Source organism: Siniperca chuatsi, linkage group LG14 (genome assembly GCF_020085105.1).
Source record: "Siniperca chuatsi isolate FFG_IHB_CAS linkage group LG14, ASM2008510v1, whole genome shotgun sequence".
Lineage (NCBI taxonomy): Eukaryota > Metazoa > Chordata > Actinopteri > Centrarchiformes > Sinipercidae > Siniperca > Siniperca chuatsi.
In genome coordinates this window covers 22,269,094-22,287,414 of record NC_058055.1, presented here as the reverse complement: position 1 = coordinate 22,287,414, position 18,321 = coordinate 22,269,094, and the positions used below count along the sequence as shown (strand labels likewise).

Below are 18,321 nucleotides of genomic sequence, written 5' to 3'. Positions count from 1 at the left end.
TTGTCTATTACATTGGATCAAGTTTTCAAAAGTTGAAAAAATGAGAATACAGATAAGTTATTGTCACAATCTAGAATCGCACTATAAAAGAAAATGGTCAAAGGTCAAGGAGAAACCTCTGTTGGAGATATTAAAACAAGTTGGGATGCTAAAAGCATTAGGGGACAAGATAAATTGATTTGTCAGAAAACAAATAATGTTCAAGGGTTTCTGTCTGGTGGGTACAATGTGTACACATAGCAGAAGTAAGTAAGTAAGTAACTAAGGTAAAACATGGCTGGAAAGAAGACTGTACTCAGAACAGCAGCACTTCATGGAATAAGAAGAAATACAGAAGACCATACAGCACGTCTATCATCCCATCTAGTGTCCAAAGCAGAGACCTGCAGCATGGTGTGAATGTTCACGTATCAATCCTGTTGTGAGTTAAAAGCATTCATATGTCCTTTCTGTACATGCAGGGCCATCAGTATCATGAGGGAAGCCCGATCAAAGCTGCGCCTCATCAAGCCAGAGGACATGGATATGGATGAGTACTTGGTAACTTCTGCCTTATTGGATAACTGACTGATTTTCAGAGATACGCTGTTTGTGTTTTTGGAGTCAATCTGCCCCATCTTTCAGGAAGAGCATATCAATCACCAATATGTAGACATAGAAATAAAATGTCATTTTGAGATAGATATTTGTTAAAAAATGTCGTCAGCTCCATCTTGCTGTATGGCAGTGATTTGAAATGGCAATGGTGTAAAACCAATGACATTTGGTTAATTGTGTAGACTCCAGCATGATATGTCAGTGATGGAGACACTGTTTTAAACAGTTTCTTATAATAAGAATATCGTATTAAGTTAACATCAGACGTATCCTTAATTAAAGGATATGTCTGGTGATATTCTGTGTTTTTATTATTGACAACAAATCCTGTGAAAAGATCAATACCAACACTGAATTAATCCTACTAACAAGTATTGTCTCTGTAGTCAACGCCTGATATATATCTGTGCTACAGACCTGGATGACATGTTCCTTCATAATAACAAACAAGGCCACTGTAGCTTATTTTGAGTTGATCCCACGTGGACTGTCCTGCTGCACCAAATCTGCAGCTGAAAATAGTCCTCAACAAATGCACTATTTACTCCTGTTTGAGTGGTGTTTGATAAAAACTATAATGACTACAAAAGCTGTTAGGAAATTATTGAGCCTTCTTTAAAAATGTAACTATTTGCATCAGCAGGAAATAACTGACTTGGGGCTAACAAGATTGGGAAGTCGGAAAGTATTGAGAGACAGACTAAAAAATGTTGGTATTGCTCTTTTCATGAGATTAGTTGACAATAATAAAAATATAGAATATCGCCAGCCTTATCCTTTAAGAGAGGAGTGAAATGGAATAACCAACAACAACAAAGACAACAAAAGAAGAAATGGGCCTGTTCTCCATTACAAAATATAGCCTGCATATAGTTACTGTTACTGTCAAGTTACTGTCAAGGGGCAGAAACATAAATAGCAGCTGCACCTCAGATTAGATAACTAATTAATTAACAAACAGCAAAGAGCAAATTAAGTGATTGTTGGTTGTCCTGTGTGCTCTTTCACAGCAGTGGCATGATGACTACAGGCTGTTCAGAACGGTGTTTGTCTACCTTCTGACTGGGCTGGAGCACTACCAGCATGGGAAGTAGGTGTCCAACGTTCACCGCCACACTACCTCACCAGCATGTGTCAGATCACTTCCGCAGATCATTATCAATCTGCTTATTTGTGTTCATCTACGTGTCACAGCAAAAATCTCAAACACCACTGACCTTTCTGAAACTTGACCACTTGAGTTTCAGAAAGTTGCATTAATCATACTGCACGTACAACATAGAGAAAAAGACACAATCCTTTCAAAATCAGCCTTTAACCAATTGAACATAGCTACTGATGTTCTTACTCTGCACTCTGAGAAGAACAATGTAATCCAGGTTCAGCTGGTCCAGTAACGAAAACAGGATGGAAAAAATGCTTTTTTAATTAGTGATATTGTTCAAAAAGAAAAGATATGAAGCAGTAACATTTTGTTAAAATGTATTGCCACATATTTACAAGAGAATACCATTCTGACTGGATCTGGTGTAGCTTGGTAATTTTAAACATCTGTGGTCTTCCCCTTTGAAAATTACAATGATTGTTTACATACCAAAAAAGATGTTTCTTACTGACTGGAAAGTAGTGGGACTTCATTTTTTATAGATAATAACATGTTGACTGTTTCTTTGTGTGTGTGCTGCAGGATGCGGGAGGCACTGACCTACCTGGCTCATGCATATGAGACCAACGCCACCCTACTGAAGAACGGAGAGAAACGTGGCATGGACAAGTCTCTAATTGCAGTTTACAGGAGGAAATGCCTCACTGTGAGTAAGGCAGCTCTTGCAGTCAGTGTGTGGAACTACAAAAGTACTAATACAAAAGTAGTATAAGAAATTTCAGGAGTCATCAGAATCATAGCAGTCATCCTCTGGGAACAACAACAACATCAATGTCCATCCATCCATCCATCCATTTTCTTCCGCTTATCCGGGGCCGGGTCGCGGGGGCAGCAGTCTAAGCAGGGACTCCCAGACTTCCTTCGCTCCAGACACTTCCTCCAGCTCCTCCGGGGATCCGAGGCGTTCCCAGGCCAGCCGAGAGACATAGTCCCTCCAGCGTGTCCTGGGTCTTCCCGGGGCCGCCTCCCGGTGGGACATGCCCAGAACACCTCCCGAGGGAGGCGTCCAGGAGGCATCCGGATCAGATGCCCTAGCCACCTCAGCTGGCTCCTCTCGACGTGGAGGAGCAGCGGCTCTACTCGAGCTCCCCGTGTGACTGAGCTCCTCACCCTATCTCTAAGGAGAACGCCCAGCCACTCGGCGGAGGAAGCCCATTTCGGCCGCTTGTATCCGCGATCTTGTCCTTTTCGGTCACTACCCAGAGCTCATGACCATAGGTGAGGGCAGGAGCGTAGATTGACCGGTAAATCGAGAGCTTTGTCTTTCGACTCAGCTCCTTCTTCACCACAACGGTCCGATACAGCGCCCGCATCACTGCAGACGCTGTACCGATCCGCCTGTGAATCTCACGCTCCATCCGTCCCTCACTCGTGAACAAGACCCCGAGATACTTGAACTCCTCCACTTGAGGCAAGGACTCCCCACCTACCCGAAGAGAGCAAACCACCTTTTTCCGGTCAAGAACCATGGCCTCAGATTTGGAAGAGCTGATTCTCATCCCAGCTGCTTCACACTCGGCTGCAAACCGTCCCAGTGCATGCTGCAGGTCCTGGTTTGAAGAAGCCATCAGAACGACATCATCTGCAAACAGCAGAGATGAGATCCTGTGGTTCCCAAACCGGACACCCTCCGCCCCTGACTGCGCCTAGAAATTCTGTCCATATAAATTATGAACAGAACCGGTGACAAAGGGCAGCCCTGGCGGAGTCCAACATGCACCGGGAACAGGTCTGACTTACTGCCGGCAATGCGAACACAGCTCCTGCTCGGTTATAGGGACCGGACAGCCCTTAGCAAAGGGCCCGGACCCCATACTCCCAGAGCACTCCCCACAAAGCGCCCGGGGCACACGGTCGAATGCCTTCTCCAGATCCACAAAGCACATGTGGACTGGTTGGGCAAACTCCCATGAACCCTCGAGCACCCGATGGAGAGTGTAGAGCTGGTCCAGTGTTCCACGACCGGGACGAAAACCACTCTGCTCCTCCTGAATCCGAGGTTCGACTATCGGACATCAATGTCCAGCTGACATTTCATGACATTGGGCCAATAGCTCTGGACCAAAGTGTTGGACAGACAGAAAGACAAACAGACTGACCAACATTGCTATATTTAGGCTGTTTCACTAACTGGACAAAAGTTTTACATAAGAAGCACTTAGCTTAGTGTCCTACTTACAGTCTCAATAGTACTGTATATACAATGCAGCAAACAATGCAGACAATGCTGCATTTTTGTTGTGTTGGATTTGAAACAATGATTTCGAAGTTGAGGTTCAAAGTTTATCATTGACCATGGGACCAGAAACAATGGAAACAATCTCACCACAAATTCCATTTAGTAGCTTCCATCATATCACATGAACTTCAGCTTTCAAGCTAACATGATCAAGAGGTCCTTAAAGTGTTGAACATCTACAATTCCATGAAAACTGAGCAAACTCCATCTGCTGATGAAACTCATTTGATATGATTGAAATTTCAGCTACTAAACGGACCTTGTGGTGAGATAGTTTTCATACCACATATCACATCGTATGTAATCATACAGTATTCAGTTATGTATTATTAATGCAAACTCTGTAACTTAAAGAGTAATTTAACATCCCCTGAAAGTGACCTCCAGTGGTTTAACGTCTCACCTTGCTGCAGTGATGCACAGGTGTACTCCAGTACCCCGTGACATCACTGTTGGGCACACAACTTTTAAAATAACTTAAAATAATTAAGGTGATGGAAAATATCAGGTTATTATCACTAACTTACAAAATTATTTATCAAGATGCACCAACACTAGCCACAATATCTACTCAATATGATTTTTATGCACTGACGATGTGCTTATAAATGTATAGTGTGAATATCTATATATGGGATTACCTGCTGTGCTTTATGAGCACTGTGTTCTGATCACAACATAGTACATAACATAGTAAATGCAGAGGAAACCTTGTGACAATAACTTTTACTATCCTCCCAACATCCACCACGCAGGCATTGAATGAAAGCGCATCGCAGCTGTTTTGCAGCGGTGAGGAAACCAGTGTGGAGGAGGGCGTCACTATCATGGACGAGGCCGTCATCCCCTGCCTTCACCTGATGAGCCGGGATTCGGCTTTATCCCAGGAAGACCGGGATGCAATGGAGAGCATCCGCAGCCACTGGTGCTGCTGCCTGGGCCAGGACATGGATGGTAAGATTAGATTAATTAACACACCTGCGCATTTTATAACAATGTACTCAGTCATATAATTGTTGTCAAGTTTTCCACCCTTTGTTTTCAAGCATCCAGGTTTCAAATATACATTTTCCAAATAGCACATGACCTTATAACAAAAGATCAAGAAAAACTATTTGGTGGCTTTGTAAAGTATTCAGACCCTTTCAATTCTGCCACATTTTTGTGCTACAAACTTTTAGGCTGTTTCCACACATATTGTAGTACAGTAGGTTTAGTAGCATCAGCATCAGCTAGTGCTTATTTGTTAATATGTTGTTTTTAATTTTATGTTATGTTTCATGTAATTTAACTACATTTAAGTGTAGCTTAGTCAAAACCTACACTGATACTAACACTAACAAACAGTAATCTAAAATTCGTTAAAATAAACCCCCCATTTCTACTGCTCTTATTTTGTTTTCAGACTCATTGCAGGTGAAGCTGGGTGAGTTTCTGCCCAGGGTTCTGGACGGTTCAGCTGAGACAGTAGTTCTTAAAGACCCACCCAAAGTCCACGTCAATCAGGCCCACGACCTGTGCAGTCGCCTGGCCGCCGTCATGGAGTCCATCCACAACACCATGATTGTCAGTGTTAAGTAAAGCCCTGAAGGAAACCCCCAAGAACATCCGTGAACCGTGCGTCCGACCTGCAAGCAACTTGGCCGATGGATCTTTCTGTGCTGACAGACTGGGGGGTTGAGATAATGTGTAGTTTTCAACAAGCCAAATGATGTATTTCATTTTATCTGCATTGCACATGGATATCATTTTGATGTTTTAACATAGCAAGCTGTAAGCACTCTTTAGGGGTAGATAGGGAATGGGGCAGGGTTGTCAAAACATGCATTTATTACATCAGTATTACCACATCAAGAAATTTCAACCCAAAAGCCACCGGAAAACTCTCTTAACTGATCAAAATACATGAGCAGCTTTCATGTAAGCCTTACAACATCCACCACTACAGCAAACCCCAGTCTGCTGAAAAAATACTAACAGTAATTAAAAATTATAATGGCCTTAAAGCAGCAGCAGGTTATGCAGAAGGTAGCAGCCCAGTATTTTGTAGCTGTAACCAGCTTCTCATCTGTGTTGCACTCGCCAGCCGAACAATTATTCATGAAACCAACCTGCTGAACAAACAAGATGTCATCAGTAGGAGAACAGGGAAGCTTGAAACTCTGATTGGCACTCTGAAAAGTTCAGACATGGACATGTTTTATTGGCCGGCACACTTGTTAAATTTAAATACTGGCAACAATTGGACTGTCACTCAACTCTGCAGGAAGTGACTTTTCATTCGTAGGATTTGTTGTTGTATTGCTAAGCAGTGTGAACGCACAATAAGACCTTTATACAGGGCTAAAAAAAAAAACCTCTAGATTTGTACTGCACAGTAACAAATACTGTTTATGAGCTTTTTTAAATATATGTTTTATATTACTTTGTATTTTTCCAATACAGTTTTTAGGACATTTTACATGTAGGTGAAGCTAGAAAGAAACATATCTATAAACAATATCCACAGTACTATTATGCATAAAAATATTAATGGCAGGGCATTCTGTACAACTTTTAAAAAGAGCTGCTGCATGCTCAGATATGCATATCTCACTAGATCTGTGCACTGGTCAGTGGCAACTCTTTGTTCAAGTTTTACAGCGCCTAGTTGGACAGCACCTTGCTCAACAGATGTGCCTTTTATCAGCTCTTGAAGGGTTCTTTGTAAACCATGTAAACCCTTTGAAGGGAAAGACATGGGACAAGAGATGATGTCCTTTTTTCTGGTGTCCCAGTATCATGAATGAATCCTCTGAATCAGGATTTTCACGCCAGCAACATGGAGCTACTCTAACAGCCATTTGTGGCTGCCGATTTCACACTGCTTTTTCACTTGTAGTCTGTGATGATACTCAATAAATATTTTAAATACTCTATGTACTTCATTATTGACTGTCTTCACTTGTGTAGTGGGGCTTGCAAGTTCTTCTAACTGCCGTTTCTGCCAGTCTTTAAAAACTATTAAAAACACATCAATGAGCCACACTGAATCAGTACAACATGTACCATCCTGCTGCCATAAATATAATCACTAGAGCACCAAATGTGTATTAATCCACAGCTGAAAATGGTCCCCAACAAAAGCACTATTTACTCCTGTTTGAGTAGCTAAAAAAATCTACAATAAGAAATTGCTGGGGCTTTTTTTTTAAATGGACCTATTTGTTTTGACACCTTCAGTAGGAACCTGCAGGCTAATAGACAGGTTAGGGGAGCCAGAAAATATTGAGAGACAGACTAATATGTTGTTGGGTTTGGTCTTTTAATGAGATTTGTTGATACTAAGAGAAATATAGAATACTTCCAGCCTCATCCTTTAACAGATATGTCTGTTTTCTGACCCCTCACCCAGCCAGTTAATTTCATACTTTCACAGATTAGGTCATGAGTTATTCGATTGGAACTTGCTTATTTTTTACCCCTCATGCACCCATTTGGTCCTTGCATGGCTAGCAGTGACAGTCAAAAACATAAAATAAAGGATTCCTGTATTTGAATAGATGAACCATGATTTTTAATAAAGCTGTACAAGACATCAGTGAGACCAGCCAGTTGCCAGCTAGAGGGAAAACAGAAATGTTGCTGTATGAAATTGAACTGGTTATTCAGAGCTTGAGGCAGGGCCAGAGATAATTTTTGGTTGCACTGCGAGCCACAAACATTTGGAGAGTGGCTGGCATCAACATGGACCCTGGACCCTTTATATAAACAGGCTACATCCAAATTCATAAATAGAGATGTCTGAAATAACGGTTGACAGCAATTAATGCACTGCTGTACACTGCACTGATACTATGTTAGTGTCACTGGAGCAAGGGGACATGATAGTTCTCTCCATTTTACTGACAGATCGCCTCCATAATGGCTCAGGATAGTATTCCCCTCCAGTTGCAGTTATTTACACTTTATGTTTTTAACCTGTTATGCTTAAGAACCCTACATAAAGGGGTCATCTTGTTACACCAGCATGGATCTTCAGTGTGAGAGGCACTAGGTTTGATAAAACTGCAGTGACTGTGGCATAATAAAGTAATGTTGGGAGGACGAATAACAATAGGCCTACATGTGTAATTCAAAATGATACAGGTAATTATTTTTCTCACCCCACTGATGCGTTTTAACAGAATAACTGAATTTAAGGGCCTGCTATCATTTTATCTTTAGCCATATGGATATGTGGAAATGTTTATGTGTTGCTAAGCTGCAGATCAAAGAGTTGTATATGCATGTATTTTGTATTAACAATGAAATGGGCTGTAAGTAGTGTCCAATGGGCTCTAAATGGCTGTTACACTGTATATAATGCTGCCGAAAAATAAACCTTATGCTATTTTCTAGTGTTATGACACGTTATCAGTCAAGGCTATTTGTTTTTTTAGTTAGTGTAATGGTTTATGCATAAAAAACAGATTTGACACTTTTCTCAATAAGAATGGTGTGTGCTTTTATTTTGAAGGCAACACGCCCAACCGGAAGCCTTCTTGTAACGACTTTAGTTTTCCTCACCATCAGCGGGTTTCTGGTCCGAACGGCCCCGAAAAGACAGAAACCGATGCCCGGTGAAAGTATTTGACAGTGAGGAACGCCATCACCCAGGTACGCTAAATATGGCGGTGAGGAGTAACAGTTAAAGTTACAGACCCTGTCATGACTGCTGGAGCTGAACTAAGGTAACGTTATTTTTGATAAGCGCAACCGAAGAGCGGAAGTTGTTCAACCAAAACATTCGGAGTGGTCCGGGCAGTGTTCATTTATTGTCTTGTACAGTGTGAAGAGAAGACCTCCTTGGAGTTTGTTTCAGTAATTCAAAAGGCACCTCGGCAGACAGGTAAGATGAAAGTAGTCTGGTTGCCTAATTGCATAACAGGCGAGCAACTTGATTAGAAATCGTGTTGATTAACTAAGTTAGCTAGCAAGAGGAGTCGGTGTCTAACGTCTGAATATTGTTACACATTCAAGTACTGCTTATAACCATGACGAGTGGAGATGATTTCAGTCTCATTTATGAAACTGAATATTTTACATTAATGTTTTAATTACTTTTCTTTTCCGGCTTGGCAGGAACGTTGAATTAAAATAACTGTAGCACTGTGTTAGACTAGCTTTCTGTTAGCTGAACTGGGTAAACGGATCCTGCTAACTTACCAGTGATCTAAATATACATAGAGGCGTAAAGGTGCACTCATCTGCTGAAGTGTTACCCCTGCAAAATCTGGGGGAATCACACGAGGACTCTGTGCCTAACTCGCTAAGTTAGATAATGTGTGTCTTGCATTTTAACCTGGTAACAATGCATCACTTTAAATTCCGAAGTTGTGACCACCAGCCAGTTTTGTACTTCCAGTTTAATACAGTTACCGCAATATTTCGCCTGGTAAAAAGGACACGATAAATGCGGTGGATAATGAATCTTTCCAATTTGGCTTGCTGCCGTCGTTACCTTGATAGGTAATGAACAAGTTTGCGCAAACTCGGAAAACCAGTGGCTTGTGTTTGCACACTTAAAGTTGTGGTTTTGGTTAATAGAGATGAACACGGAGTGGGGTCGCTGAGCTGACATGCCATAACTTCACATAGACACATACAGTAACCATGTGGCCAAAGTATATGGACAAGGGTTTGGGGGTAGGATTTCATCCATATCGTTGAATATTCTTGTTCAGATTGCTGAACACGTCATTCCCAAACCATAGGTATTAATATGCTGGTATCTTATAGCTTCTTTTCTACTTCTTTACTTTTGGAACCCGGTTGCAGGATTTCCTCCCATTCTGCCACAAGAGCATTAGTGAGGTTGACCAGTATGTTGGCAGTCAGTGGTCCAGTTCATCCCAAAGGTGTTGGATGGGGTTGAGGTCAGGGCTCTCTGCAGGGCAGTCATGTTCTTCCACACCAAACTGGGACAAACATTTCTTCATGGACCTGGCTTTGACATGGGGCTGTTGTCATTTTAAAACTGGATAAAACCATTGTATGCTGCAGCATTACAATTTCCCGTCATTGGAACTAAGGGGTCCAAACCAAGAACAACAGCCCCAGACCAAAAGTACATAAAAGTGGACAGGGGTGTCCTTATACTTTTGGTCATGTAGTGTAAATGACAGGTTTGACACACTGCCAGTTGTAGTATTTTACAATTGCTTCGACTCTATTTTCCCAACAGAGTTACAGAGTGCAAAATCCCAATTTGCATGGACAATGACAACAACCTATAGCAAGGGAGGTAATGCACCATGCATCAGGTTTATCAGAGCATCACAACATTATGTATGTTCATCATTGAATTTTAATCATTGTTACATTTTAAAATACAACACGCATCGAACAATAACTAATCGTCATCAAAACAATATGCAAAGTAATGCAGCTGCTTGCATTTTCTTTGCCATTAGCTGACATTAACCTCCCATAATGACTTGGCAGTAGATCCCAGTTTTTGTCTTCTAATGATCGGTTCATTGATAAGATAAGCTAATAATGTATATTAAAACATGCAGACAGTGCAAAACCTCAACTGCAGGTTAACAGGTGCATAATAGATCAAAATATAGACCATTTTCTTTTTATTTCTTATTTCTATCAGTTATGGGGTGTACTTATAATGTCTAACTTTAAGGTGTTTTATTACAATTATCATGATGTTTATAAAATCTATATTTTCTAATCTTCTAGGTACAAAAATATTGTGAGGAAACAGAACATGGCAGCACAGTTGCTGCTATTTTTAAAATTCCCTATATTTGTATTCATGATTTATCTTTCTCATATTAGTTATTTCCTGTTCTCCCTCCATCTCCTACTGCTGCCACTTACAGCACACATGGGCTGAGAGGGGGGTGGGACACTCACAAGTTAATACTCCTTTACAAATTCTCTGGCTCTTTGCTAACAGCATGCTGGAGCAAAACATTATTGTGACGGATGGACTTCACGCCCCCCAAAAAAGTTCACCATATCTTGTGGGAATATTTATGGTTTCCCTTAAAAGGGCAGCGTTATCGTTGAACAATAACAGAAACATGGAGCTGCACTCTGGTATAATGTAAAAAGTTAAAATGATAACATCTGACTTTAGGTTTGTTTTGTTTTTTGTTTTTGCATTTTATGCATTTGCACCAAAGAGGAGGTGCTTTAAAATAACACATTAAAGTGTTAAAGTCACCATAAACAATACTGAAGATGAATTATACTATTGTTTTCGTAATGTTTATCATCATCATCATCACAATTAAGAAACAGAGGGATCAGTCATGTAGTCATGAATGATAAGGTGCTTTTCCTCTTGAGTTGTGTGTATTTGTATAAAGGCCCCTTAGGGACGGGAGTTGCAAACTATCTTAGGCTTTTAAATGCAGTGGCATTGGTCCACACTATGTACGTGTCCCTATAAAAATAAATATTGCATCACATAAATGTTGTGTGGATTTTACATTTCACTTGAATCACTTGATACATTTTCTCATCAGTTTCACCATTCATTAGATAGAGATTTTTGCTGCCTGTTTTATAATGTCTGACAGCGCACAAGCGTACAGTGACGTTAAGTTGGGACTCCTGTTTAATGTATGTAAAATGATCATTCTGGGTTGTACAAGGTTTTATTCTTTAACCTCTTTTGCCATTCACTGCGATGGGCAAAAGTGTTTTGTGGTTTATTAAACTTTATTAATCTTATTCTCGAGAAATTTTAATTAAGTGATTAATTTATTGCAGCGCTCTCAAGAAGGTGTGTATTTATGTATTTATCTTGTGCTGCTGTACGCTTTACGTCAGTGTGATGGCATGCAATCAGACTTTTGTCGTGTTGGAAGTCTTACAGAATTGTTAAGGTCTGACCTTGTAAAAATACCTTCACAACTTGACAAAAGTGACACTGGGACTTAATCAGACTTGAGAATGTCATGTTGAATTTCCATCATTTTTACATGACGCATGTCTGAAAGAGACTCTAGCAGGGGGGGAAAAGGAGCCTTTTATGTGATTATGGCTTAATCACACTGCTTGTATTGCAGCATCTTATGTAGTCCAAGTGAGGAGGAGACGAAAATAGCGGCAACATGTCTCCTCTTTATACCCACCAGGTGCTATGAGCAGTGAGCTGAACGTGCCTATGGGTTCCCCGGCCCCAGGGGTTTCAGAGCGGGCTTCGGAAGGCGGGGGGATGGACTACAGGGACTGGGTGCGACGCAGTTACCTGGAGCTGGTCAGCTCCAACCACCACTCAGTGCAGGCCCTGTCCTGGAGGAAACTCTACCTGAGCCGGGCCAAGCTGAAGGCCTCCAGCAGGACATCTGCACTGCTCTCTGGCTTCGCAATGGTCAGTCGTATTCACCTTTTTGACCATCTTCAGTGACCAGCTTTTATATTTATATATATATATATATATATATATATATATATATTATATATATATATATATATATATATATATATATATATATATATATATATATATATATATATATATATATATATATATATATACACACACACACACACACACACAGTGGTGTGAAGTGTAATCAATCACAGTAAACCTACTGTTTTTAAACTTCCTGTTTGTGTTATATATATATATATATATATATATATATTACACATAGTGGTGTGTGTGAAAAAGTGTTTGCCCCCTTCCTGATTTCTTTTTTTTTTTTTTGCATGTTTGTCACATGATAAACCACAGTTGTATAACAGGTGGTGCAATCACTATTTCACACAGGGCCATGTAGGTTTGGATTTTGTCTTCCCTTAATAATAACAACCTTCATTTAAAAGCCGCATTTTGTGTTATCTTTGACTAATATTTAAATTTGTTTGATGATCTGAAACATTTAGGTGTGACAAACATGCAAAAAAATAAGAAATCAGGAAGGGGGCAAACACTTTTTCACACCACGTGTGTGTGTGTGTGTGTATATATATATATATATAACACAAACAGGAAGTTTAAAACCAGTTCCTGCCCACAACTGCATTTCCATGAGACATGCAGGTTACTGTGACTGATTACCTATCATTATATACGTTCATTTATAGCTACCAACCATCAGTTCTCCAACATCTGAGCATCCTTAAAAGCACCTTCAAAGAGAATTTATAGTGTGTATTACCACATAAAATGTAACTTTGACACAGGAAACAGAACATTGATAATACTTTAAGTTTAAGCCACATGCATGTCCACTTAAAGATATTGCAAGCCAGGGTTTATACTGCTGTGCATCATAAATATCCTGGACTTGCAGCATTTTTTTTCACAGTTATGGTTTTATAATGTATTAATTGTCTCAGTCAGATTTATGAAGCAAAAATGCCAAACATTCTCTGGTTCCAGCTTCTCAAATGTGTGCAATTGTAGCTTTTCTCTGTGTTGTATTTTCTTTGTCAGTTTGGTGGGGCAGATGGCTCTAAATACTACAATACCCACGAGCCTCAGCCACCGTTGGTATGGAGAATAAGCCCGTCAAATTCAGAACACTTCATCTTTGCAAATAGGAACAAAAAAAACCTCACCATTGTTATTGAATTCATCTAACATTGACCCAGAATCTGAAATTGAATTTTCTTAAACTGCTAAATGTTTTATCAGGTTTCTACAAAGTGTAATCTTTACCTTCCACTTTCCTTTAGTGGTGCAAGTAACAGAGTTTTGAGCTCTGTCGTTGAATATTTCTCATAGAAATTTATCTTGGGAGTCATAGTTGGCAACAGGCCTTTGACTTTGTATAATCAGATATTTAATAACACAGTACAAAACAACTTTTGTACTGGTTATTCAACCAGGAGAGTTTTGTGTCCAACCAGGCCTGGAATTTCGTAATTTTAGGGGCAAGGCCACTTGGCCTGCAGCAGGGCAGTTTGTTTGAGTGCACAAAGGCCGCATGCTAGGGCATAGGCTATAAGTTAAAAAAACAAAACAAAATTTTGATTTACTTACATAGATGAATCCATTTCTTAAAGCATTAATGCCTTTTTAATAAACACTTTTAGAGAAATAAAAACACAATTTTTATCAAAAGAATAATTTATTTGTAATTCATATTAGAAAAGGTTCAGGATCACATACTATCTGTACAATCACTGAAGCCTCAGGGCACTAAAATGAGCGAGTAATATTGGCAATAATATATGGTGATGAGCCTGATGACTTATATATGATATTTAGTAGAGTGGAGTAAACTTTATTGTCCCCGAGGGGAAATTTGTCTTGGGCACAGTGCTACAGTCCGTTGCTGCACATAAAAACATCTTAAAACATAAAAGAGACATTTGACTATACATTTCACATTGACAACACGGCGGCTTAAACAAGAAACTGTAAGAATTAAATGGCAGAAGCGCTCGTGTATCTATTGCACTAAGATATAGTATTAGAGTTCAGCTTGATGGAGGCTGGAACAAACGATAGCTTCAAGCGGTTTGAATTGCACTTTAGCACACGGAGTCTTCTTCCTGATGGCAGAGGTTTGTATTCAGAGAAGAGGGGATGCTGAGGGTCTGCAATGATTTTTGTTGCTTGTTTCATGACTATTTACATCATATCTGTGTGTGTGAGACAGGCATATTCACTGTAAGTAGTTTACATATTTTGTCATACATCAGATTTATGTATGAGATTGTTCCCCATGGAGAGATAGTCAATAACATTAATAACAGTGTTTCCCACAGAATGACTTGTTGTGGCCGGGGTATATTTGTCTATTGAAAATACTATATATATAATATTTGAAAGAATACATTACCCTATTTCTAGTAGGTTATTTCTTATTTCCCCATTTTCATTCTACTTAATTCCCCACCTTATTTTAGTGTATTATCGCAAAAACCGACGTGGCACCGAATGACAGCAGCACATACTTACAATCCGTTGTCGGGGCGGACTTGACAGGAGAGGGCAGAGAGGCAGGGCGGGGAAAGAAAAAACCGTTGTGGCTGCCGGTGAAATTCCTGCCCTGGCTCCAACTATCAGATACCTAACATTGCCTGCAGAAAATGAACAGGACTTTTACTTGCAGAACCCTGAACGCCCAAAGTAACTCCGTTCTATCACCAGTGGCCCATGTAGTGTAATCTGCATGTCAAGGTCACAAGATGTTTAATACGTGAAACGTTGATTTGAACAGGGTTAAGATGACATCACAGTTAGAAAATGACTGCGTTTGTTTACATGCACAGTATCTTGGTGTGATGTACACATGGACATATAGTAACCTGGTTGTCCCTGTACACATGTCATAGGTGGCCATGGTGGAGGTTGACCTGGAGATGCAGTACAGTTACCCTCGTGTGCTTCTCATTGCCTTCAGCGTGTGCACCACCGTGCTAGTGGCGGTGCACCTCTTCGCTCTGCTGATCAGCACCTGCATCCTGCCCAACGTGGAGGCCGTCAGCAACATCCACAACCTCAACTCTGTTAGCGAGTCGCCCCACGAGCGCATGCACTACTACATCGAGCTGGCCTGGGGCTTCTCTACAGCCCTGGGCATCCTGCTGTTTTTAGCAGAGGTGGTGCTCCTCTGCTGGATCAAGTTCCTGCCCGTGGACTCCAGCGTGGCCAAAAAGGCAACCACCTGCATCACCACAACAGCCACCGCTATGACGAAGCCTACAGCACCCTCACCGCAGTACAGCGGCTGGCAGGCTGCGCTGGCCTCCACCATCATCATGGTCCCAGTGGGGGTGATTTTTTTGGTGTTCACCATTCACTTCTATCGCTCTCTGGTGCGCCACAAGACAGAGCGCCACCACCAGGAGATCGAGGAACTGCACAAGATTAAGGTGCAGCTAGATGGCCATGAGAGAGGCCTCCAGACTGTGTGATAACATGACAGCAGCTTTAAGGACTTCCCTTTGTATCCCATATTTATCAAGTCCTCTCCCTTCTCTGATGTTTGTTCCGGTCATTGTTAATGCCTTGCTTGGACTCGTAGGCAGTGAGCTTTAAAGCTCCTCACTTTGCAGCACAGACAGCCAATACATGTCAGAAATTATTCTTAAGGTAAAGTTGCGTTGTAGGATCTGTGCAGTGACCTTGTCTGTGCTTTAGATTTGTAACGTGTTGGTCATAGATAATGTAAAAAGGTTTACAGAAAAAGGGCTATTATGTTCTGTGTGCCATTTTTATGCCATGTCTGTGTTTTCATGTTAGGGTTGGGTGACGATAGCCGGTTCCATTTTGGATCTGGTTCTATGTTTGCAAAATACCCGGATTCACTCTGAGGTTAACAAACTCTTGTTGAATCTTGTATCTCCCCTCATGCTTTGCTAGCAAGGCACTGCCATCACTTTCACCAGAAGAAATGGCAAACGCCGCCGGGAGCTTAAGCTAATTAACGTTAATGCCATAAGTAACTTGCCTTAATGTAGGCTTGACTGTTTGATTATTGTGCTCTCTGTAAGATGGTTTCTGTTCTCAGCCAAAGATTGTTTGTTAGAGAAAGAAGAACCACTCTCTAACAACTACACTTGCAGTTCATCAACAGAGTGGTCTGTCAAGTTAGTGTCAGTCATGGGGAATCTCCCAGTTAAACTTATATTACTTACTCATGTATCAATAATTTAAGCTGATCAATTTAATAGTCATGTATCAGGACCTCCAGTATTTGGTGCAAGTAGCTTATGAAAAATAAGATGTACCAAAGTATGTTTTACACCTACAGCTGGCACCACCATTAAAAACTGTATTGGTTCGGTCTTTTCAGCCAACATTACAGATCTGATACTTTGAGTTTTAGTTATTCATAAGTCTTGTTCCTTGCAAATGTTGAACGTTAAATAGATTAAATAATAAATTTTTTAAAAAGTGGATTTACTAAGCTGATTCAGCGCTTGATTCAGATTTGATAAAATGCTATCGGACCCCAACCCTGTTGCATGGATTAGGTGGTGAGTGCAGGCCTCACTCTTCACACTCAACCTGCTCGTCAGTCAGACTCACATTTCACATAAAACTGAGCTTGATGTTTTAACCGTAAAGAGCCATGTCATGCATCGCACTGCAAAGGATTGAGGGCATTTCTACACTATGTATGTGAGTGTTTGGTGCAGCATGGTAAAAAAAAAAAAAAAAAAAATTACCACCAGAGTTGAAAAGTTTTGTTGTGAAGTCTTAAAAAATGTTGCATTCTTGTAAAATTGTCACTGTGTTTTTACATCAAATCTCAGACAAGCCTCAAACGTTTTATCATCAACTTCCTTCAGCTTCTATTGTCTTTTACAAAGATCATGGAGCCTGTGAAAAAGGGGTCAAACCAGTCAATTCTGCATACTGATGCTGCTCAAAGTGCTTAAATATGAATGTGTTACTGTCCAAATATAGTTCTGCCTTAGAATTATCGCCTTTATGAACTGCTGTTTTGCTTAAGGTCATAACACAAGCAGATCAGTTTGCTGGGAATGTTGTTAATCATGACAAAGTTTAAACCAATAAAGTTTGAACGTTGAGTCGGATGAAGGCCCAAAGGGCTAGAGAAAATGGTGAGGAGGAAATGAGAACAGTCGCAGAGTGCATGTTGTAATCAGCATGAGCTTGTGACCTCCAGTTTTGTACTAAATATTGGAGACCTTTCGGTGTGTGTTAACTGAAAGAATCAACACACACAGAGTTGCCGCTGCCTTGGATGAGGTCGGTGTATGTTACTGCATTTAAAAACGAAAAACGTACCAACCTGTTATCACATTCCAAATAAGATGACTGACCAAAGTGTTACTCAGTTGTTTGTTTCTTGCTTCTCAGAGGAGACAAAAGTGCACTTGTAGTTTAGTTGTACGGTGAGAGTGCACCAGGGGGTCTTATCAGAGAATATATTGCTTTGTCTTGTGTTTGTGGATTTGTGCTTCTTAAATGAATACTGCAGAGGTCATGGAGACCTGTGTTAGAAGATGAAATTCACATCCTGCAACAGACTTCCAAATTAAAATAAAATTTTAAGGTTCTCATTGTCTCGTGTGTCTATAACCAGCCATTGTCATGAAATTTGGTACACACATTCATGGCTCCATCAGGATGAATTGTAATACTTTTACTGATTTACTGTAATACTGATCCCTTAAACAGTGTGTCTGTGAAAGGGATTGCTTGTAGTGATGAACCTACAGAGAATTATCACCTGAATCTGCAGTTCCTATGCTTTAGGAAGCTTATAGCGAGTTTCAGCTCATTACTTAGCTGCAAATGAATGCCAATGTTGCTCCTAAACTGCTGGATGTTTAAATAAGCAACTGTTTGCTAACAAGTTCACCATATCAACTTAATGTCATGTCATTTGTTTCTGCTGCC

General features: G+C 40.5%; 2 protein-coding genes across 6 annotated transcripts in view; both read left to right on the top strand.

Moving 5' to 3' along the window:
* usp28 (ubiquitin specific peptidase 28) overlaps positions 1 to 6,917 on the top strand; it is a 28,541-nt gene extending 21,624 nt beyond the window's left edge. For all 3 annotated transcript variants that reach the window (XM_044221756.1, XM_044221755.1, XM_044221757.1), the window contains 5 exons: positions 462 to 540; positions 1,608 to 1,687; positions 2,285 to 2,408; positions 4,757 to 4,955; positions 5,407 to 6,917. In XM_044221756.1, coding sequence (XP_044077691.1) covers positions 462 to 540; positions 1,608 to 1,687; positions 2,285 to 2,408; positions 4,757 to 4,955; positions 5,407 to 5,582 — 658 coding nt within the window. In that variant the 3' untranslated portion in view covers positions 5,583 to 6,917. The remainder of the gene's footprint in view (positions 1 to 461; positions 541 to 1,607; positions 1,688 to 2,284; positions 2,409 to 4,756; positions 4,956 to 5,406) is intronic.
* Positions 6,918 to 8,505: 1,588 nt separating this feature from the next.
* Positions 8,506 to 17,978, top strand: orai2 (ORAI calcium release-activated calcium modulator 2). Of its 3 annotated transcripts, XM_044221753.1 has the most exons (4): positions 8,533 to 8,713; positions 8,811 to 8,871; positions 12,125 to 12,360; positions 15,282 to 17,978. In XM_044221753.1, exons 3-4 carry the CDS (start codon positions 12,130 to 12,132, stop codon positions 15,861 to 15,863), a joined length of 813 nt encoding a protein of 270 aa, XP_044077688.1. In that variant the 5' UTR covers positions 8,533 to 8,713; positions 8,811 to 8,871; positions 12,125 to 12,129; the 3' UTR covers positions 15,864 to 17,978. The 3 variants fall into 3 exon arrangements, with proteins under 3 accessions (XP_044077687.1, XP_044077689.1, XP_044077688.1); XM_044221752.1 differs by lacking the exon at positions 8,811 to 8,871 and having other exon boundaries at positions 8,506 to 8,639; XM_044221754.1 differs by lacking the exon at positions 8,811 to 8,871 and having other exon boundaries at positions 8,532 to 8,713.
* Positions 17,979 to 18,321: the final 343 nt, after the last annotated feature.

What these genes read in the sequence shown, in the direction of transcription:
- orai2 (XM_044221752.1), top strand. Translation starts at nt 12,130, where the DNA reads ATGAGCAGTGAGCTGAACGTGCCTATGGGTTCCCCGGCCCCAGGGGTT. An exon ending in TGCTCTCTGGCTTCGCAATG is followed by an intron (nt 12,361 to 15,281) that starts GTCAGTCGTATT and finishes CACATGTCATAG; the next exon opens with GTGGCCATGGTGGAGGTTGA.